At 53.7% G+C, this 15,872-nt stretch overlaps 4 protein-coding genes across 4 annotated transcripts; 1 reads left to right on the top strand and 3 right to left on the bottom strand.

Annotated features, from left to right (window-relative positions):
- Positions 1-1,002: 1,002 nt before the first annotated feature.
- Positions 1,003-3,911, bottom strand: PHACADRAFT_260403 (uncharacterized protein). The gene is made up of 9 exons (XM_007398463.1): positions 3,537-3,911; positions 2,904-3,088; positions 2,691-2,851; positions 2,513-2,635; positions 2,324-2,459; positions 2,155-2,274; positions 1,988-2,106; positions 1,785-1,930; positions 1,003-1,734 (listed from the first exon to the last, which is right to left on the bottom strand). Exons 1-8 carry the CDS (start codon positions 3,652-3,654, stop codon positions 1,831-1,833), a joined length of 1,062 nt encoding a protein of 353 aa, XP_007398525.1. The 5' UTR covers positions 3,655-3,911; the 3' UTR covers positions 1,003-1,734; positions 1,785-1,830.
- A 1,222-nt stretch (positions 3,912-5,133) lies between these two features.
- PHACADRAFT_211483 (uncharacterized protein) lies at positions 5,134-7,648 on the bottom strand. Its single transcript, XM_007398462.1, has 4 exons — positions 6,803-7,648; positions 6,598-6,725; positions 6,056-6,184; positions 5,134-5,997 (listed from the first exon to the last, which is right to left on the bottom strand). Exons 1-4 carry the CDS (start codon positions 6,946-6,948, stop codon positions 5,495-5,497), a joined length of 906 nt encoding a protein of 301 aa, XP_007398524.1. The 5' UTR covers positions 6,949-7,648; the 3' UTR covers positions 5,134-5,494.
- An 884-nt stretch (positions 7,649-8,532) lies between these two features.
- PHACADRAFT_260400 (uncharacterized protein) lies at positions 8,533-9,512 on the bottom strand. The gene is made up of 2 exons (XM_007398461.1): positions 9,382-9,512; positions 8,533-9,328 (listed from the first exon to the last, which is right to left on the bottom strand). The coding sequence occupies exons 1-2, from the start codon at positions 9,464-9,466 to the stop codon at positions 8,976-8,978; spliced, it is 438 nt and encodes a 145-aa protein (XP_007398523.1). The 5' UTR covers positions 9,467-9,512; the 3' UTR covers positions 8,533-8,975.
- Positions 9,513-11,258: 1,746 nt separating this feature from the next.
- On the top strand, positions 11,259-15,872 carry PHACADRAFT_260396 (uncharacterized protein). The gene is made up of 16 exons (XM_007398460.1): positions 11,259-11,333; positions 11,415-11,523; positions 11,584-12,256; positions 12,316-12,409; positions 12,459-12,609; positions 12,658-13,450; positions 13,503-13,851; positions 13,910-13,990; positions 14,052-14,390; positions 14,452-14,591; positions 14,644-14,747; positions 14,809-14,941; positions 14,995-15,175; positions 15,244-15,456; positions 15,523-15,619; positions 15,675-15,872. The coding sequence occupies exons 3-16, from the start codon at positions 11,923-11,925 to the stop codon at positions 15,756-15,758; spliced, it is 3,093 nt and encodes a 1,030-aa protein (XP_007398522.1). The 5' UTR covers positions 11,259-11,333; positions 11,415-11,523; positions 11,584-11,922; the 3' UTR covers positions 15,759-15,872.

Here is a 15,872-nt window from a genome sequence, read left to right as displayed (position 1 = left end):
TGGTGAGTGATTAGTTGCTTGTTTAAGTGGTCATGCATTGTAAGTGGCGATTTACTGGTAAGTGACCACCATTGTTTTGGCGATGAGTGAGCAATGAGTGGGCAATGAGTGGGTGATGTGTGGGTGATGTGCGGGCGATCTCCTAGCAAGTGGCCATCAATGCGCGGGGCGATGAGTGGGCGCACAGCAGACGATGAGAAGGGGGCAATAGGCCATGAGTGGGTGACCAATCTTATGTCTGAAAACAATACCAGTTTTTTCCATACAAGTTTCCCTGATAAAAGTCCAGCTTTTCTACCTCATATTTTGTGGAGACAGGAACCACAAAATAAGTTTGCTCTTTTTGTCTCACCTGGAAGGAATCTTTTTGGGGAAAATGTGGAGAAAGAAATGATGATGATTTCGCCCTGAGAATATTTCGACTCTCCTAATACCTCAAAAGGTGTAAAAGCAGTGTATCTTTTCATACCACTAAAACAATAACATCCCCATAGGAAAATAGCTTAAGTGTATTTACGAAACAAACTGAATGTTTTTTTGTACCTCTATCCGCGCAAAATAGTATAAAATTAGCCCCGTGTGGTGGGGAAGGGTGAGGAAGCGGCGGTAGAGGAAGAAGTCGTGCGATCCCTCGGGCGCTCCAGCGCGTGTCGCCGCTGCCTAGCTCACGAAGAGTACGCATGCAAATTGTAAGTGTTTGAATGTTGCTTTGTTCGGCTTACTTTATGGCCTATTCGCAGCAGCTCCGAGCAGGCAATTGTAATCATGCTTGCAGTTATCGTCATATATCCCCCATGACGTCGGCAGTAGGCGCAAGAGGCGCGATTGGCACGATGCGTGGATGCTATTTACTGAGAGCTTAGGGCAGCCAGCGAGCCTGGCTGTACAACGCGGTGCGAAAGAGCGAGCGCAAGAGAGCGAGGAGAATAGTGAGCTGCGCGCAGACGCTTGCACGAGTGGCGGACGGACGACGCGGTACACGCCGCAAGTAATGGGGAAAACAACTTCCGACCACCCTTCTGTGTATTCAATTGCTCAGGATTCTAATGTAAGGTTACAACCCCAGAGACTGGTCCAGAATACTAAACAAAAACATGGAAGGAGAACAGCAGCTCGAGTTAGAGAGGAATCAAGGAATGGAACGAGAGCAGAGTGTATAATAGTAATGATCATGTAAGTAGAGGGAGACGCGCGACAGGGGAAGCGAACCTGGCTGCGCAGAGGACGAAGATGACGGAGTAGCAGAGCCAGTCAGTTGGAGATGTGGGGAGCGCAATAACAGCAAGCGACGGACAACCAGGACCGGGGGCATAGGAAGGAAATACAATAGAGGTGTGTGCAAGTGCCAGCGAGCGTAAGGGAGGTATACATGTTCAAGTGCGAGAGAAGACCTGAATCGTCGCGGCGTCATGCTCCGCGATGACGTGCGTAGTGAGCAGGGAATGAAGTCTCGGGGTGCGCTCGGATGCCGCTGTGGTGACACACCCTGCACGAGTGCGACATGCAACCGTCCGATAGTTGCAACGAGGTGATCGTGCAGAGAGCACGCAGGTGCTCGTCGATGAACCGGTCGAAATAACTGGTTGACAGTTGGCGGGAAGCAAATGGCGGCGCAAGTGGTGGAGAGAAAATGTAGTGGATAACGCGACAACGACAGCAAGGACAATGGATGTATGGTACGGATGCGAGATGTGTGAGATGGCGAATAATTGCAGCATACAAACAAGAGAAAATCTGCGATATCAATAAGTATAGAGTTTTCGCACAGGCGATTAAGAACATACCCGGCGAAAGAGTCCCCCAAAGCAAGAAAAGACGACGCGGCCATGGCTATAGTATCCCCGAGTCTTTTAATGCATTTTGTAGTATCGTCTCCTTCACCGCTGCGAAGACCAGGCGGATGTTACTTGTATCCGTCGCCTGTGTCAGGCTGTGTAGCAAAGTTGATCAGGAAAGAGATGAATGCGACAGGCGAGGCGCTACGCACTGGGGGTAAACGCTTAGTCGTGCCCGGTTCGCCTGCATGAATCTCCACAGTATATACTTCGCAGCCTTGTTAATGTCTGCACCCCCAGTGTACTCTGCGAAATAACGCTCGAGTGGTACCTAGACTGACGGTCAGTTTGCGTGAGCAGCAAGGAGCTCGTTACACACCTTTGGTAGCTTGCTCTTGAATACGTCGATCTTGTTCAAGAACAGGATTATCGACGTTCGGAGAAACCATCTGGAGTTGATGACAGAGTCGAAGAGGACGAGCGACTCCGCCATACGATTCTGCGTATGTGAGCACTAGACTGCGCAATGATAACAGATTGTGACGTACCTGATTCCTCTCTTCAAGTAGAACTTGATCGTACTCAGACAGCGCGGTGCAGAAAATGATCGACGTCACGCTCTCGAAGCAGTGTATCCACTTCTTCCTCTCTGACCGTTGGCCACCGACATCGAACATATGTATTCTTGGTCCCGCCACCATTAGCTGCGTATGCCTGTAAAAGCTCAGAGTACGCACGATAACGGGCCCAAGCTAAAGCGTGTCTCCGTAATCCCGGTGCTCTTCGCTCTACATCGTAGCACGTCCGTCTCGGTCGGAACATAATCTGGTGTACCTATTCGCAGCGCTTCTGTGAAGAAACTGTTGCAGATAAGCTATTCAGTAAGGCCATCTGATTTGCTACAGGGACACTTACTAAGATGCGCTGTCCATAAGGTAAAATTCGCTACTGTGGTCCATAATCGTCGGTATTATGGGATCTTTCCATAGTTGGTATATCGCCTGGGCCATTTCTTCCGAGAAGTAGAAAGACGTTGACGGTACGACCTCGTAATCCATGATGCGATCTACACTTGCCTAGGCTGGCTGTCAGCGACGGCAGGCCGCGAACGCTTGAAATATCACGTACCCGATTCTGCGGGTTCACACAATCGACGCCGATCTTGCGCATAGCGAGCAGAATATGATGGGCCGACTCGAGCAAGTTCTTGTATATCGTCGTCCGGAAGGTAAGCAGCTCATCGCGCGTATAGCCGTTCTGATGGATGATCTTCATCTGCTTGACTATGGTCGACTTTCCTGACTCGCCGGAGCCTGTTGAGGTGGTTAGCAGCAGTTGTGGCATGCGCCGCGCAGCGTCTGGGCAGGCTTGCCACTGCGCCTTGTTCTATCAGATACAGAGCCGTGCAGGTGCTGCCGGGAGTCGGGATTGACGAATGAGACATCCACACTCCCAACAATAACCATGACGCCACTCCGAGAGCATCGGCACCTGATACATGGAGGGGTACGACGCCGCATGGAGGGCAGATCGTCCAGCGGCGGCAGCCCAGGTACAGTCGCGACCGACGTTCGTACCACTATCATGGGCGGGGTGATCCGTGACTGCACTGGAGTACAACACAGGCCCATACGATCTGTATTGGGCTAACTCGGCGTAGCCGGCAACGGTGGCTGCAGCGGCGACGCGGTAAGGTCCCAGCAACCTCCGTACCTCTCCCCACTATCCTTCTTAGACTCTCGAGCATGAAAGAGCACTTACCAAGTAGTAAAATCTTACACTCCTTCTTAAACTTCCTCGAGTCCTCCTCGATTTGCTTGTCAATCTCCTGTGAGCGAGCCGCGGCTTCGCGGTCTACCTGCGATACGCAGTTCCCCATAGCGGCGTCCTAGCGTCGTGACCGTCCCCAGTGGCGATAGATAATGCAGACCAATAAAGCAGCGGGACAGGTGACCAAGGCGTCGAGGAAAGGTCACGCTTGAAGCGCAGGTCGGCGAAGATGTCGTCAGAATGAACGTGCGCACGGCCGGGGGTTGTTCGTTAGCTATCGTCCTCGTCGCCGGCGTCGCGTCCTCGAAGTGATGGAGGCACGTCGGCAGGTTTGATTGAAGTTGACTCTGAGCGGCTGGGACTTAGCCCACGGGGAGGAAGAAGGTGCAACGAGAGATAGAGGAGAACAAGGGACGGACACTGCTGAGACGGCGAGCGCAGGCTGTGTGACCATCTCGTCACATTGGCGATATAGTGCGTCACGTCACTGCCTGAGCCGGCGGCAGCTGTGCTGTTCGTCGAAGCGCCCGTAAATGGTTCCGCGACGGTGCTCGACGCCGACCCATCGCCCCTCGATGCCGCATCACATCTCTGCATTGCGCACTGAGCTGGGTACGATTGCCATTCCAAGCTCCCTCGCTGTTCAGTGTCGTCCGGGAGGCAGTATTCATATGAGCAACTGATTGGCCGCCGCAGCGGCTCGTGAGCCAAAGTCATCTATCCAAATATGGCTGCATCCTCTCCTAACCGCCTGGCGTCCGCAGCCAATCGCCGACATCCTTGCAAGCCCATCCGTTTTCGCTGCAGCACGTCTTCAACGAGGCAGACCATTCAAAGTCGCGCCGGAGACCGTAGGCTTCAAATGGCTACGTTGCGCCCAGCATCCGCTAAGTTCCAATAGCCTCACTGAGCTTGGCTCGTCAGCGATACATATTAGGCTAGATTGAAGAAAGCGTCGCCCTTATAGCAAATATCGAACTCGTATCAGTTCCCGGCGGAAGCGAAAGCAACAATGACGTCCATCTTTAATATGGCATGCACAGCAGTTAAACTCGACCCCGACCCCAGCTGCGAGTATCGGTGAGAGCGGTTCCGACGCTATCAGCGCTTGTACCTGGAACGTCTGATACAGCTTCGGCACACGATTGTGGGGAGCACCTGGGGCGTAGAAGAGGTACAGAGCGTCGATATCTCGGAGAAACTCCGATAATCAAGGAGTTGCCCTGTTGGGACGAGATCGCCCGAGGCGGACAGCCTCGGGCCGGCCGCTGCCTGCACTCCTCAGGCGTCGAGCCTCAGCGTAAAGGCTCTGTGCAGCTGTTGGCCCATGAGTTAGCTAAACAGAGATGAGACGCAAGAACACTGCTGAATGTTCCGGATTCTCTGCACGTCAAGCATACAAATGTCACATAAATTTAATGACTAGTAACTCTCATAGCTCACCTGCCATCTCGAATTATAGGCTGGTTAGTAGTCACATAACTACATCTTGTAGTGCTTACCAACTTTATGTGTAAATGCTAATTTGTGAATAAACAACGGCGGCACCCCGCGCGGTCGTACCCTTACTCACTTGGGCACGCATAATACACGGCCTATGGCAAACGGCACTTGGGTATATTGCACATGGGAACCACGCAAGAGCGAGGCTGAGGTGTCCACAGGGGGTACAGCGGAGGGAAAGTGTGCAGAGGGTGTAATAGAGAGGCGAGGGCGTACAATAACGATAACAACAACAACACAACAACAGGGGGGAACGAAGAAGCCACTACCCAAAACAACAACGGAGGGGTGCGACGGTGCTCTGCTGAGTCAAAGGCATCCGCCACTGTCCGCGCGAACAAAGTCCAAGGAAAGTGTCCTCAAAGGGGGACGAGCTGAAATTACCATAGTCGTCTTAATGAAAGTCCAACCCCTATGGGCGCACCTCATAAATAATTGCTTGCTTCTTAGAAGACGAGAGCGGCCACGATACCAGCCAGAGCAAGACCGGCACCCTGAGCACCTGACCGAACGCCCGCATTGGCAGTCGTGCTGGGCGAGGTACTCGGCAGGCTAGGCGTCGGCACTGTGACGACGCTGGTCACGTCGTTCGGCGTTGTACTGAGAGTACTGAGCGTCACAGGCGGGACTGTGAGGGTCCCCGTAGATTGGACTCCGCTGGAAAGGAGAGTGACGCTCGAGGTAGAGACGGTGGGCTCGGTCGAGGCCTCAGAGGACGTGCTACTGACGACAGTGGTCACAACGCTGCCGCTCGAGTCGGTGCTAACAACGACGCTTGTGCTGCCGCTGCCCGAAGCGGAGGGCGGGAATGAGGACGAATGGGCTTCGGTAGTGGAGGCGGAAGTTGTTGCCGAGCCTGTCTGGGTGGCGGAGACCGTGATAGTCGAGCCCGAGAGGGTTGAGGGGAGTGAGGGCGTGATGCTCGAGACGATGACAACACTTGAAGACGCTACAGACCACGAGTCAGCATTTGCTTCAGTCGGGAAGATCACCTAACATCGACGAACCTGCGGAGCTTAGAGGCTCGGAAACCCCAGTGCTTGCCGCTGACACGGAAGGTGTAGTGTCAGAAACGCTGGAGGCTGCAGAAGAGCTGGCGAGCTCCTGACGCGCGACGCGAACTTGTGCAGTGGATGCTAGAAATGTAGTCATGAGAATTCGTGGCCAGAAATGGTACAGATGAATGACGCCTTGAGAGGCATATGTTTTCGCAATATCGTCACCCTCTCTCGTCACTGTGTTCGAGATGGTCACCGAACAAATGTCTCGCCTGGTCCCACTTGAGCGGACTATACAGCCCGTTGCAGTGCTTAAACTCCACAGGGGAGAGGTCGTGCAATATCTGCACTAGCCCACTATGGCATGTTCCGGAAAAGGGATACCATCGCAGAGAGGTATTTGCGTGAGGGCAGACGCGGGCATGATACGCCTAGCATACAGTCCGACGGCTGCATGTGCTGGGAGCCTTCAAATGCCTCAGAACCGTTGCACGGCACTCATTCGAACTCATTTGACAACCAGGGCATAGAAGCTGAACCACGTTACTTACCAGAAGCCGAACAGACAGCGTCGAAGAAGCTTGTACCGGAGGCGGCGTCGCTCGCGTCGCACGAAGACTGGATGCAGCCTGTGAATGCGGAACGGAAGGCAGAGCTTGCGCAAACGCAGCTAGTATCCCTGCAATTGTATCAATCAGCTCAATTCTTCCCGAGGCATGGGCGTAATTGGAGATAACAACAGAAACAGCAACTCACAGGCCGGAGCAGCCCGAGCCTGCGCCCGCACTCGTAACACAACTGTTCACGCAAGTAGGAACCGCGCTGGTGTCAATCGGTTTGGCAGCAGCCAGAGTGACAGCACAGCCCAGGAGGGCAGCTAACAACGATGACTTGTTGAACATCTTGTCTTGATTGGGTTAGGGCTCAACGTCGAGGCGAAATATGGCGTGCGTGCGCGTTGGAATGCTCTTGCGGCTCGATATTCGAAGCTTGAGGCTCGGGGCGGAAAGTGGGGGAAGCAAGACGGGAGCGGGAAAAGACAGTGGACCTCGCGGTGAGAGGGACAGAGAACGAGAAAGAGGGGTAGGTGTAAGAGCTAAGGGTAGCAAAAAAGGGCGTACGCTCGCTGTGGGTGCGTGACCAAGGTCAGGCTTCCAGAAGCTAGCTGAATGCAGGTAGAAGAAAGTCCAAAGCGGACACTCCAACCACCGGGCACGTAAATACAGTGAGAAGGCACCGTGCGAGTGTCTCGCCATATACGCCTGCCCGTCCCGTGACTCGCCCACTGCGGTTTGCCCTCCGCCCAGAGGACGGCGAGCGGTCCCCGCTGTCTCTGCCAGCTTGCCAACGAGTGCGCGAGCAATGAGTCATCTTGTCATGTGCGCACAGCCCTCACGACCCTTCCATCTGATCCTGTTAGTTAGAGGAGCACATCCGAGACTGTAGCGGAAAGCAGATTGAGTACACACCTCAAGAGAACCCTCAGAAGCGGCATGTCCACGAAATCGGAACAAGCGTCGGTGTGGGGAGCGATCATCTGAATCGGGACGTGCGGGTGGCGCGTCAATTGCATGTGCCCGCGTCGCCAACGGCGACAACGAACGACACCTGACACCTCGACGTCCCTAGTGGAGCTGGTATTCGAAAAGGCGCATGCACGCAACGAGACATCACTGGTGGTGATAGCAAGGCGCAGATAGTGTACAGCCCTGCATCGCTACTGTTGAGTATGAGGGTTATCGAGGGATGCTTTAAGGTGTTTCCGTACGTGAAAGACGGTCGACGATCAAGCTCAAGCTCGATTGAGCCTGCGGAGGTGGAAGACGCCCCAACATGTGCCTGCGTTCACTTGGCCGTGCAGTGTGGTGCACTTGGGCTAAGCCGTCGAAAGATGTTACGCTGTCGGTCTCGAACATGAAGCAGTGCAACATCATATCTGCCTGCGCGCTGCTAGCTGTTATTAGGACGTCTGCTCGGCCAATAATGACATGGGTCTCTAACGTTTCAACCAAAACTCATGCCGGACAGTTGAGTTTGTGCTTATTGGTCAATTTGACTCGATTACTGGTGCAGATCTGCTTGTTGTTGCCGGTGCAGGTGCCAACAGCTTAGCGACGCCTGCAGTTGTGTCTAAAGATGGCGGGACAGCGGAGTACTCAGACTGGACGTGGAATATCAGGATCAACGCAAACCGAGGCAACGCTCATGGCAACTTCGAACGCACGGGGTAAAATACTGAGCACTCCCGCAATCATGCGCGTTCAATTGGCGAAGGTGAGCTCACCGCCAGCTCAGCTACAATTTCCCCCCTCCGGTGAGGACTCGTCTCTCGTCGTATATATATATATATATGTACGATAGCTTCGGCCAATCACAGACTACGGTCGACAGAATATCAGTGTACAACTTTTGTTATTCGCCCAGCGGTAAATCATATACCCAACCCCGAAACAAAAAAACAGTTGGCTGAGTACGCGAAGAACGTAGGACACAGCTGGACGTACGACGATAACACACCGATGAGTGCGCAGTAAGCAGCATGCAAACATGAATTGGATAAATCTGGCAAAGCTCTTCGAGGTCCTTGAAAAAGCGTCGCGGTGCAATACCCACTACCAATTAACAGTAAACTAACAACGTCAATAAAATGGTATAGAGGTCAATAAAAGGCTAGAGCGTTCAACGGAAAAGTAAAACGGCCAACAAAGTGGTGGGGTAGGTCAATAAACGGTAGGGGAGACGATATGAAAAGGTAGTGGGAACGACGTCGCAAAGCTCCTCGTGAATGTGCCTATATCCGGTAATGACCCGGGCAAAAACGAGCGTAAGACTACTTTTCGCAAGGGTTCCACATGTAACGCATGTAGAACGGCCGTAAACGAAAGAGCTCGAAAGGGTCCGAGTCCAACTCATCCCATCACCCAACGACCTAGAGAACAAGGCCGGCCCCTGCGACGACACCGCCAAGGGCAACACCCATACCTACCAAAGCATTCCAGTTGACAGCAACGGCGGCGGCAGCGCCCGGGGTGCCAGTCGAGCTGCCAGACGCGCCGCTGCCGGTCGCGCTCGAGTTGGACGCCGCGCCAGAGGCAGACGAGAGAGCACTCGAGAGAGCGCCAGAAATCGACGAGGCTGCGGAAGAGCCCGCGCTCAAAGCCGAAGACGCAGCGGAGGACCCCGCCGAGGCGATAGACGAAGCGGCCGAGACGACAGACGAAGCGGCCGAGGCATCGCTAGTGGTTGAAGACGCGCTGGTAACACCAGTGTCAGTGGTCGACGCTAGTTATATCATCAGTTACTTCGCTATATATCATAAGGGCAAATAGGCGTACCGGCGTCGGTAGCAGACGACGTCGTCTGTGCTTGCGCAGCGAGTGCGACGACAGCAAGGACAGCAAAGGTCTTGAAGTTGAACATGGTGCACTGGGGTATTTGGGCTTTGCAAAAGTGGGGGGGTCGTGTGTGCAAAGGTGTTGAGCGAACGGAACTTTGTTTCAGTACTTATATACTATCTCCCCAGCCGCCCCGGGCGCCTGCAGCATCTGTTCAACAAGTGACGTCGCCACACGGTGGCTACCTCTTTTGGCACGCGACCCCAAAACGGGAGCGATCGAACGTTGGAAGGCTCCGAAAGATCTCAATCTGCTGCGTGTCTCGGGTGTGCCTGCGAAGTCTCGCCTGTGGCGATTGTAGCAGGACTGATCAGGCCAGGCCAGGCCTCGTAAACCTGAGGCCTCTAAAAAGACTTTCAAGAGGGAGGGGAACGACCATAGCCATCAAAGCTAGAGTGGCCTGTGAAGGAAGAGGTATACACGTGCGCCAGAAGAAGCGTTTGAGGTCAGCTGCCTCTCTGTGGGCATATCTACGCCTCTAAAATGTCCTCGTAGACATCGCCTCCGGGCCAGCGGGAAGGTCGCGTTCCAGTGATGATGTCTTGATACTGAACGGTCCTAGTCAGCCACTTCTGCTGGAAAGTCTCACAAGGTCTCACAATACGAATCGCTCTCATTTGTTTTGTTGCCACAAGTTTCCAACGATGACTGAACGTCTCCACGGCGGCGACCTCTATGACATCACGTCTTGGACAGCTCAGTTTCGATTTGTGTTTCGGTCTCCTTTTACTTTCTTGTGTGATATGACGAGCGATAAACGACTTGATGAAGCACGTACGGGGGCCGGTGACTACGCGCTCTTCCATCACTGCCCTGATGGTTAAATGCTCGCCCCCTACTGACTCCGGAACTGAGTTTGGACCCTGGCATGATGACTCCTTGGAGCATCACACGACTCGTATGCTAGTGGTGTATAGAAGCTGATCTTAGGATCATCATTCGCCATCGCAACGCGCCCTAGCGTGCAGCCGGGGTTTGGAGGTTTCTGTAACATTTTTGGGGCATGAAGCCGCTATCTGGGTACAAATCGAGCAATTCTAGGCTAGGAAACCATTCAAAATGCATGGACAGGACCCAAAATATTCCCTAGATAGGTAGGCCGGACCCAGGGCACCCCATATCCGTCGGATAATTGGTGAATTTGGCTCGCCATCGCCCAAATATCCAGGTTTGGCGACGCTCTGGCACCAAACGCGATCGCATATCCAGATGGTGGGACCAGCCTTGGGCCATTTCAGATCCAAATATCCGGACTTTGACGCAACCCCCGGGGCAATTCATCCGGTTGACGGGCCTAGCCTATGCAGGGTCCTGCATGGGCTGAGAAACTCGGTCTTAGTTCGCGCGAGCTTCGAAGGGACCAGTGATCAGGGTAAAATTCTGTGTTCAGTGCTTAGACAGAAGGCTACGCTGTTGGCGTATAATGACGGTTGACGACGGCAAGAATCATCCAAGTAGTCCACGCTCGTCTCTGAGAAGTCGCTTCGGAATGGGGCCATATTGAAAGAAGGCACCCTCGAATGGCACGGATGATCTTTGGAGCGGCGTTACAGCCAGATGAACGGATGCAGCGGCGACAGATGCAGTGATGTATTCGCGGAACGCTGGGGCAAGAGACATCACGCGTCAAGTATAGCATCGAAGCAGTGAGAGATGATGATTTGGTTCCCTTCATATACGTATTAGGTTCACGAGCAAAGCATCAGCATCATGATGCAAAAAGCCACGGATGATTCGTAACGACAGCAAGTTGGTCACTAAGGGCCGGCCAAAGCAAGGATGCGTGCGCGCGATGCGTACATTGATCAGCCTCGGAGGGCACCACCAATTCGTGGCACCCGTTAGCGTTGCTACATATCCACGCAGTGGAAGCAATAGGTAGTAGCTCGCAGGCAAGTACGACTATCCCAGACGGATGGGCTCGAACAGAGCGAAGCTGTTGGGAAAGCTGCTGTGAGCTAACCACCTTACAGCTGCGCTCGTATCAAGGCTCTCTGCCTCAGCCAGGCACCTGGCCGGGTGGTCTGACAGCCACTTTTCACACCCTTATGTCGCTAGTAGGTCACGCGGATCGAATACAAGGTAGGCTTCGGGCGTCCCATACACAGGAGAAAGCTGTAGAGAAGGGGGCGACATTTACAGAGAACGATGCAGGCGTAGCATTGGCAAGGAAGTGGTACGCAAAACGAGCAAACCCAGGCATTGATAATGAATGGAAAGCGCGGCCGGAACTTGCCGAAAATCTGACGAGAGTTGACACATTTACGCTTACGCGGTGTAAGCTGACGCAAACGTCGTCCAGGTCAGGCTCGACGTTGTCCAGCGCATCTTTCTCCTCGACCTCGACCTCCTAGACATCGTCAGCTCTTCAACTGCACACCATTTTATTGTATCGTTGGGTCCTCCAATATTCGTGCAATTCTCGCATACGGCTGGATTAACCACGCACGATACTACACTCCGTGTCAGCCAGCATCCACAATGGACTTCCCTCTTTTCGGCGATGGCCCCGGGGGGCGGCGGCGTGAAATCAACCTAGGTGGACTTATCACCGCAACCAGCCAAACGTCGTTGTTACAGGACGCGAAAGCACGACGCATGCAGCGGAACGACTTACGCAAGCGGCAAGAAAGCGCCACGCGCATACAAAGCTGGTGGCGCGGTCGCAAGCATGCTCAACGTGTGCGCAGCGAGCTCAGACGGACATTTGAGGATAACATCACGAATATCACTGGCCTGCGATGTCTGGTACTTATTGGCAAGGACGAGGCTTTGCTTGGGCGGTGGGCGGAAGCGATACTGGTGGATAATGCAGGTGAGTACATTCGATGCAATCGTTTCTTTCTTACGAGACTTAAGTATACAAAACGGTAGCACACCTAATCGAAGCTGGGTCAGATCCCACGTGGACAATTTCTTTACGCAAAGTATCGGTACTCCTACTGCATGCCGTATCAGACAGCCCACTGTACGCGCCTACATTTCTTCACATATCCTCCACTCACCTGCCGTCTTAGATCTTCTGCCGCAGATGCACAACTTCGGGTCATCGAAGCTCTTCTATCGCCGCAGTCATCGTCGAAGCTCTCGAGCGCACAGATGGAGCTGCTCTCGTATCTCCTAAACCATGGGTATTATAGCCTGCTTGGCCGTGCAATATCCCGCGTCGTACGTTCTCTTATCAAGAAATTCAACTGTCGCTAATCCTTTGTGTAGCCCGCGCAGTCCAAGTCAATACCCAGCCTACCAACGCTGGTATCACTTTCCGTCTTGCCCTTTACACTCCTTGACCCTGCGTCCCCCCAGTTCATGCTCGCCGTCATTCACTTCTTTTCAGGCGTGCTCACTGTCCCCCTCTTGCCGAACCGCCTCCCGCTTCTCTCTCTTACTTTTCTCGCGCCGCGTATTCCTCTACAGCATCTCACCGTAGACATAGTTCCGCGCGTGCTTGCTTTCATCACTTCAGACGATGCGCGCGTCCAACTTCTGGCAAATCTGACTGCATTCGCTCCGCCACGGTACAATGCTCTCCCCGCACCTGCGGTCGCGACTTACTTGCGCCTCACTGCGGAAACAATGATGGTATTGCCGATTCATGCACTTGAGCCGCCGGAACGTAATACTCCACGAAGCAACGCTTGGGCCGGAGATGACGAGGAATCGGACGAAGGAGAGTCTAGTACACACGTCGAGGTCGTATCGATTTTCACTGCGCCGTCTCGGCCGTTGCCTACCCTCGACAGCAAGACGCGCATGAGATTACAAACACTGCCATCCCCCGCCCACTTGAACTCGCTTGTGTCCGTAGCATACAAGCATACTGGCAACACGAGCAGGGAGGCATTGGTGAAGTGGTTGCAGGCCCTCTCGACGATCTGGCCCAGCCGTCGAGATCGGATTGCCGGCGTCGTTGTTGCGTGGAGCGGCGGCGGGCTCGTTAGGGAGGTGTATCGAGGGTATGTCAGACGCAACCCTTTCGGAACCGCGGGAAACGTTGCTGCGTTGACAGGTACGCCACCAGCGTCGCCTCTCGATGTAGTCACCCTACTAACGCCGAAAAGACCCAGCTCACGCTGCACACTGGCCGCCGCTTCTCTTTCTTGTCGACCTCTACAATCAAGCACTGCTCACAATGGGTGACGACGAGTTCTTTTCGTCCTCTCCAACTACACTTTCTTCTGCCACGCTGGCTGCCAGCACAGCGACGACCACCATTACTGCGCGGAATCCGCTCACGCTAGATGAAATCGCATCGTTCAGCAAGCAGTTGCTCAGTATCGTGTTTGTGCTGTATTGGAGAGAAGACCAGACGAACGTGAGCGAAGCAACTGTCCCAGGCATACCGAACTTAAGCCTGGAAAATGTGAGAGAGCGTATGACGAAGCTACTGCAAGCGATACACGCGAGAGAGTGCGCCATTTATGTTCTGCTGTGGCAGCCGCAAGTATACTTACGTGCTCGGCTGTAGCTCGCGACGTCCGTTTACGCCGCCAGACCACTGGCTTATGACCTCGCAAGTTGACATTGGCCCTTTCGTCGATGCTGCCATGTACGCACTTTGCTTTTTACCGTACACTCATCGCACGTCATTTTAACTGTTGCTCTTTTAGCTACGAAGAATCGCAAATGTCGCACGATACTACCGGCACCGCACCGCGTAACCTTTCTAAGCGCCAGATCGCCCTTCTGTCTCCCCGTCTCGGCGTGCTCAACAACATCCCCTTCGCGATCCCGTTCGATGTGCGTGTGAGCATTTTTCGGAGTTTCGTACAAAACGACGCTGCTGCTCGTGGATACAATTTGCGGAGCCGGCACGCTGGGTTTAACCCGCCCGTCCGGGTTACTGTGCGTAGGGGCAACATTGCACAGGACGGGTTCAATCGTTTGGGTGATGTGGACCTCAAGGGACCAATTGCGATCACCTTCATCGACCAGTTTGGGCAGGAAGAGTGAGTGCGCCGCATACTTTTGCGCCAGGCCAGGGCTCATCAGGATCTTGCACGCGTGCAGGGCAGGCATCGACGGTGGTGGAGTCTTTAAAGAGTTCCTCACCGAACTATGTAAGGAGGTGTTCGACACCGATCGTGGGCTGTGGCTTGCGAGCAAGAAGAACGAGCTGTATCCCAACCCGCATTCGTATGCGACCGAATGTGAGCACTCTCGTTCGTCTAATGTAGGCCTATGCTTACACCAAGGTCTCAGCGGGAAGCCTGGCGTGGTACCGGTTCATCGGGCGCATACTCGGCAAGGCACTCTACGAGGGCATCCTGGTTGACGTCGCGTTCGCGGGATTCTTCTTAGCGAAGGTGAGCTCATATCCGGCTTGATTTGTTTTCCTCCCTGACAAAAAACGATTATCGTTCTTAGTGGCTAGGCAAACAAAGCTTCTTGGATGACCTTGCATCGCTCGACCCGGAACTCTATCAAGGCCTCATCTTCCTCAAGCATTACACCGGCAACCCAGAAGACCTCTCGCTCACGTTTGCCGTTACTAGCGAAGGTTTGTTGCCGTATTTGCTTGCTTCGTGCCGCTGATGACGACCTTGCGGCCAGAATTTGATGTAACCAGAACGATCCCGCTCATCCCGAATGGCGACCAGATACCAGTGACACGCGAAAACCGTCTGCAATACATCTACCTCATTTCACACTACCGGCTGAATAAGCAGATTAAGCGCCAGAGCGACGCGTTTTTCGAGGGCTTGTCGGAGATGATTGATCCCAAGTGGTTGCGGTACGTTGCATCTCGTGCTCGTTGGACTGAGTACGATGGTGTGGGTGCTGATATGAACGGGCACGTAGGATGTTTAATCAGCAAGAGTTGCAAATTCTCCTTGGCGGCGTTAACTCGCCGATTGATCTAGACGATCTGCGCACAAATACACAGTATGGCGGGCTCTTCAACGACCACGAGTCAACAATCGAAATGTTCTGGCGTGTCGTAAACACTTTTAATCAGGACCAGCGACGTGCGCTTCTCCGCTTTGCAACGAGCTGCAGTCGACCGCCGTTGCTGTACGTGTCACCTCCTATCTTGAAGATCACAACGTGCTGGCGCTGATGTTCTGCTGTGCTATGCAGAGGTTTCAAGGAGCTTGTGCCCAACTTTGCCGTACGTGACGCAGGCTCAGACGAGAATAGATTACCGACAGCAAGCACCTGTGTGAACCTACTCAAGGTAAGCTCAGCCTCGAATCTTCCTGGTCTGTCGATTGTTGACGATTTGGTACCAGTTACCGCGATACACGAGCGAAAGGATGCTACGGGAGAAGCTCTTGCAGGCGATACAGTCGAACGCCGGATTCGATCTATCGTGACGAAACTCGTGAGGCTGCCATTGATAATTGCTGCGCTATTTTAGAGTACGCCCATGTACATTACGAGAGGGTTCGCATCTCGCTCCTCGGCACATTGATTGTTGAACGAAGACT

Source organism: Phanerochaete carnosa (genome assembly GCF_000300595.1).
Source record: "Phanerochaete carnosa HHB-10118-sp unplaced genomic scaffold PHACAscaffold_7, whole genome shotgun sequence".
Taxonomy (NCBI): Eukaryota; Fungi; Basidiomycota; class Agaricomycetes; order Polyporales; family Phanerochaetaceae; genus Phanerochaete; species Phanerochaete carnosa.
The sequence above is the reverse complement of the archived record's forward strand: the minus strand, read 5'-3'. Positions and strand labels throughout refer to the sequence as shown.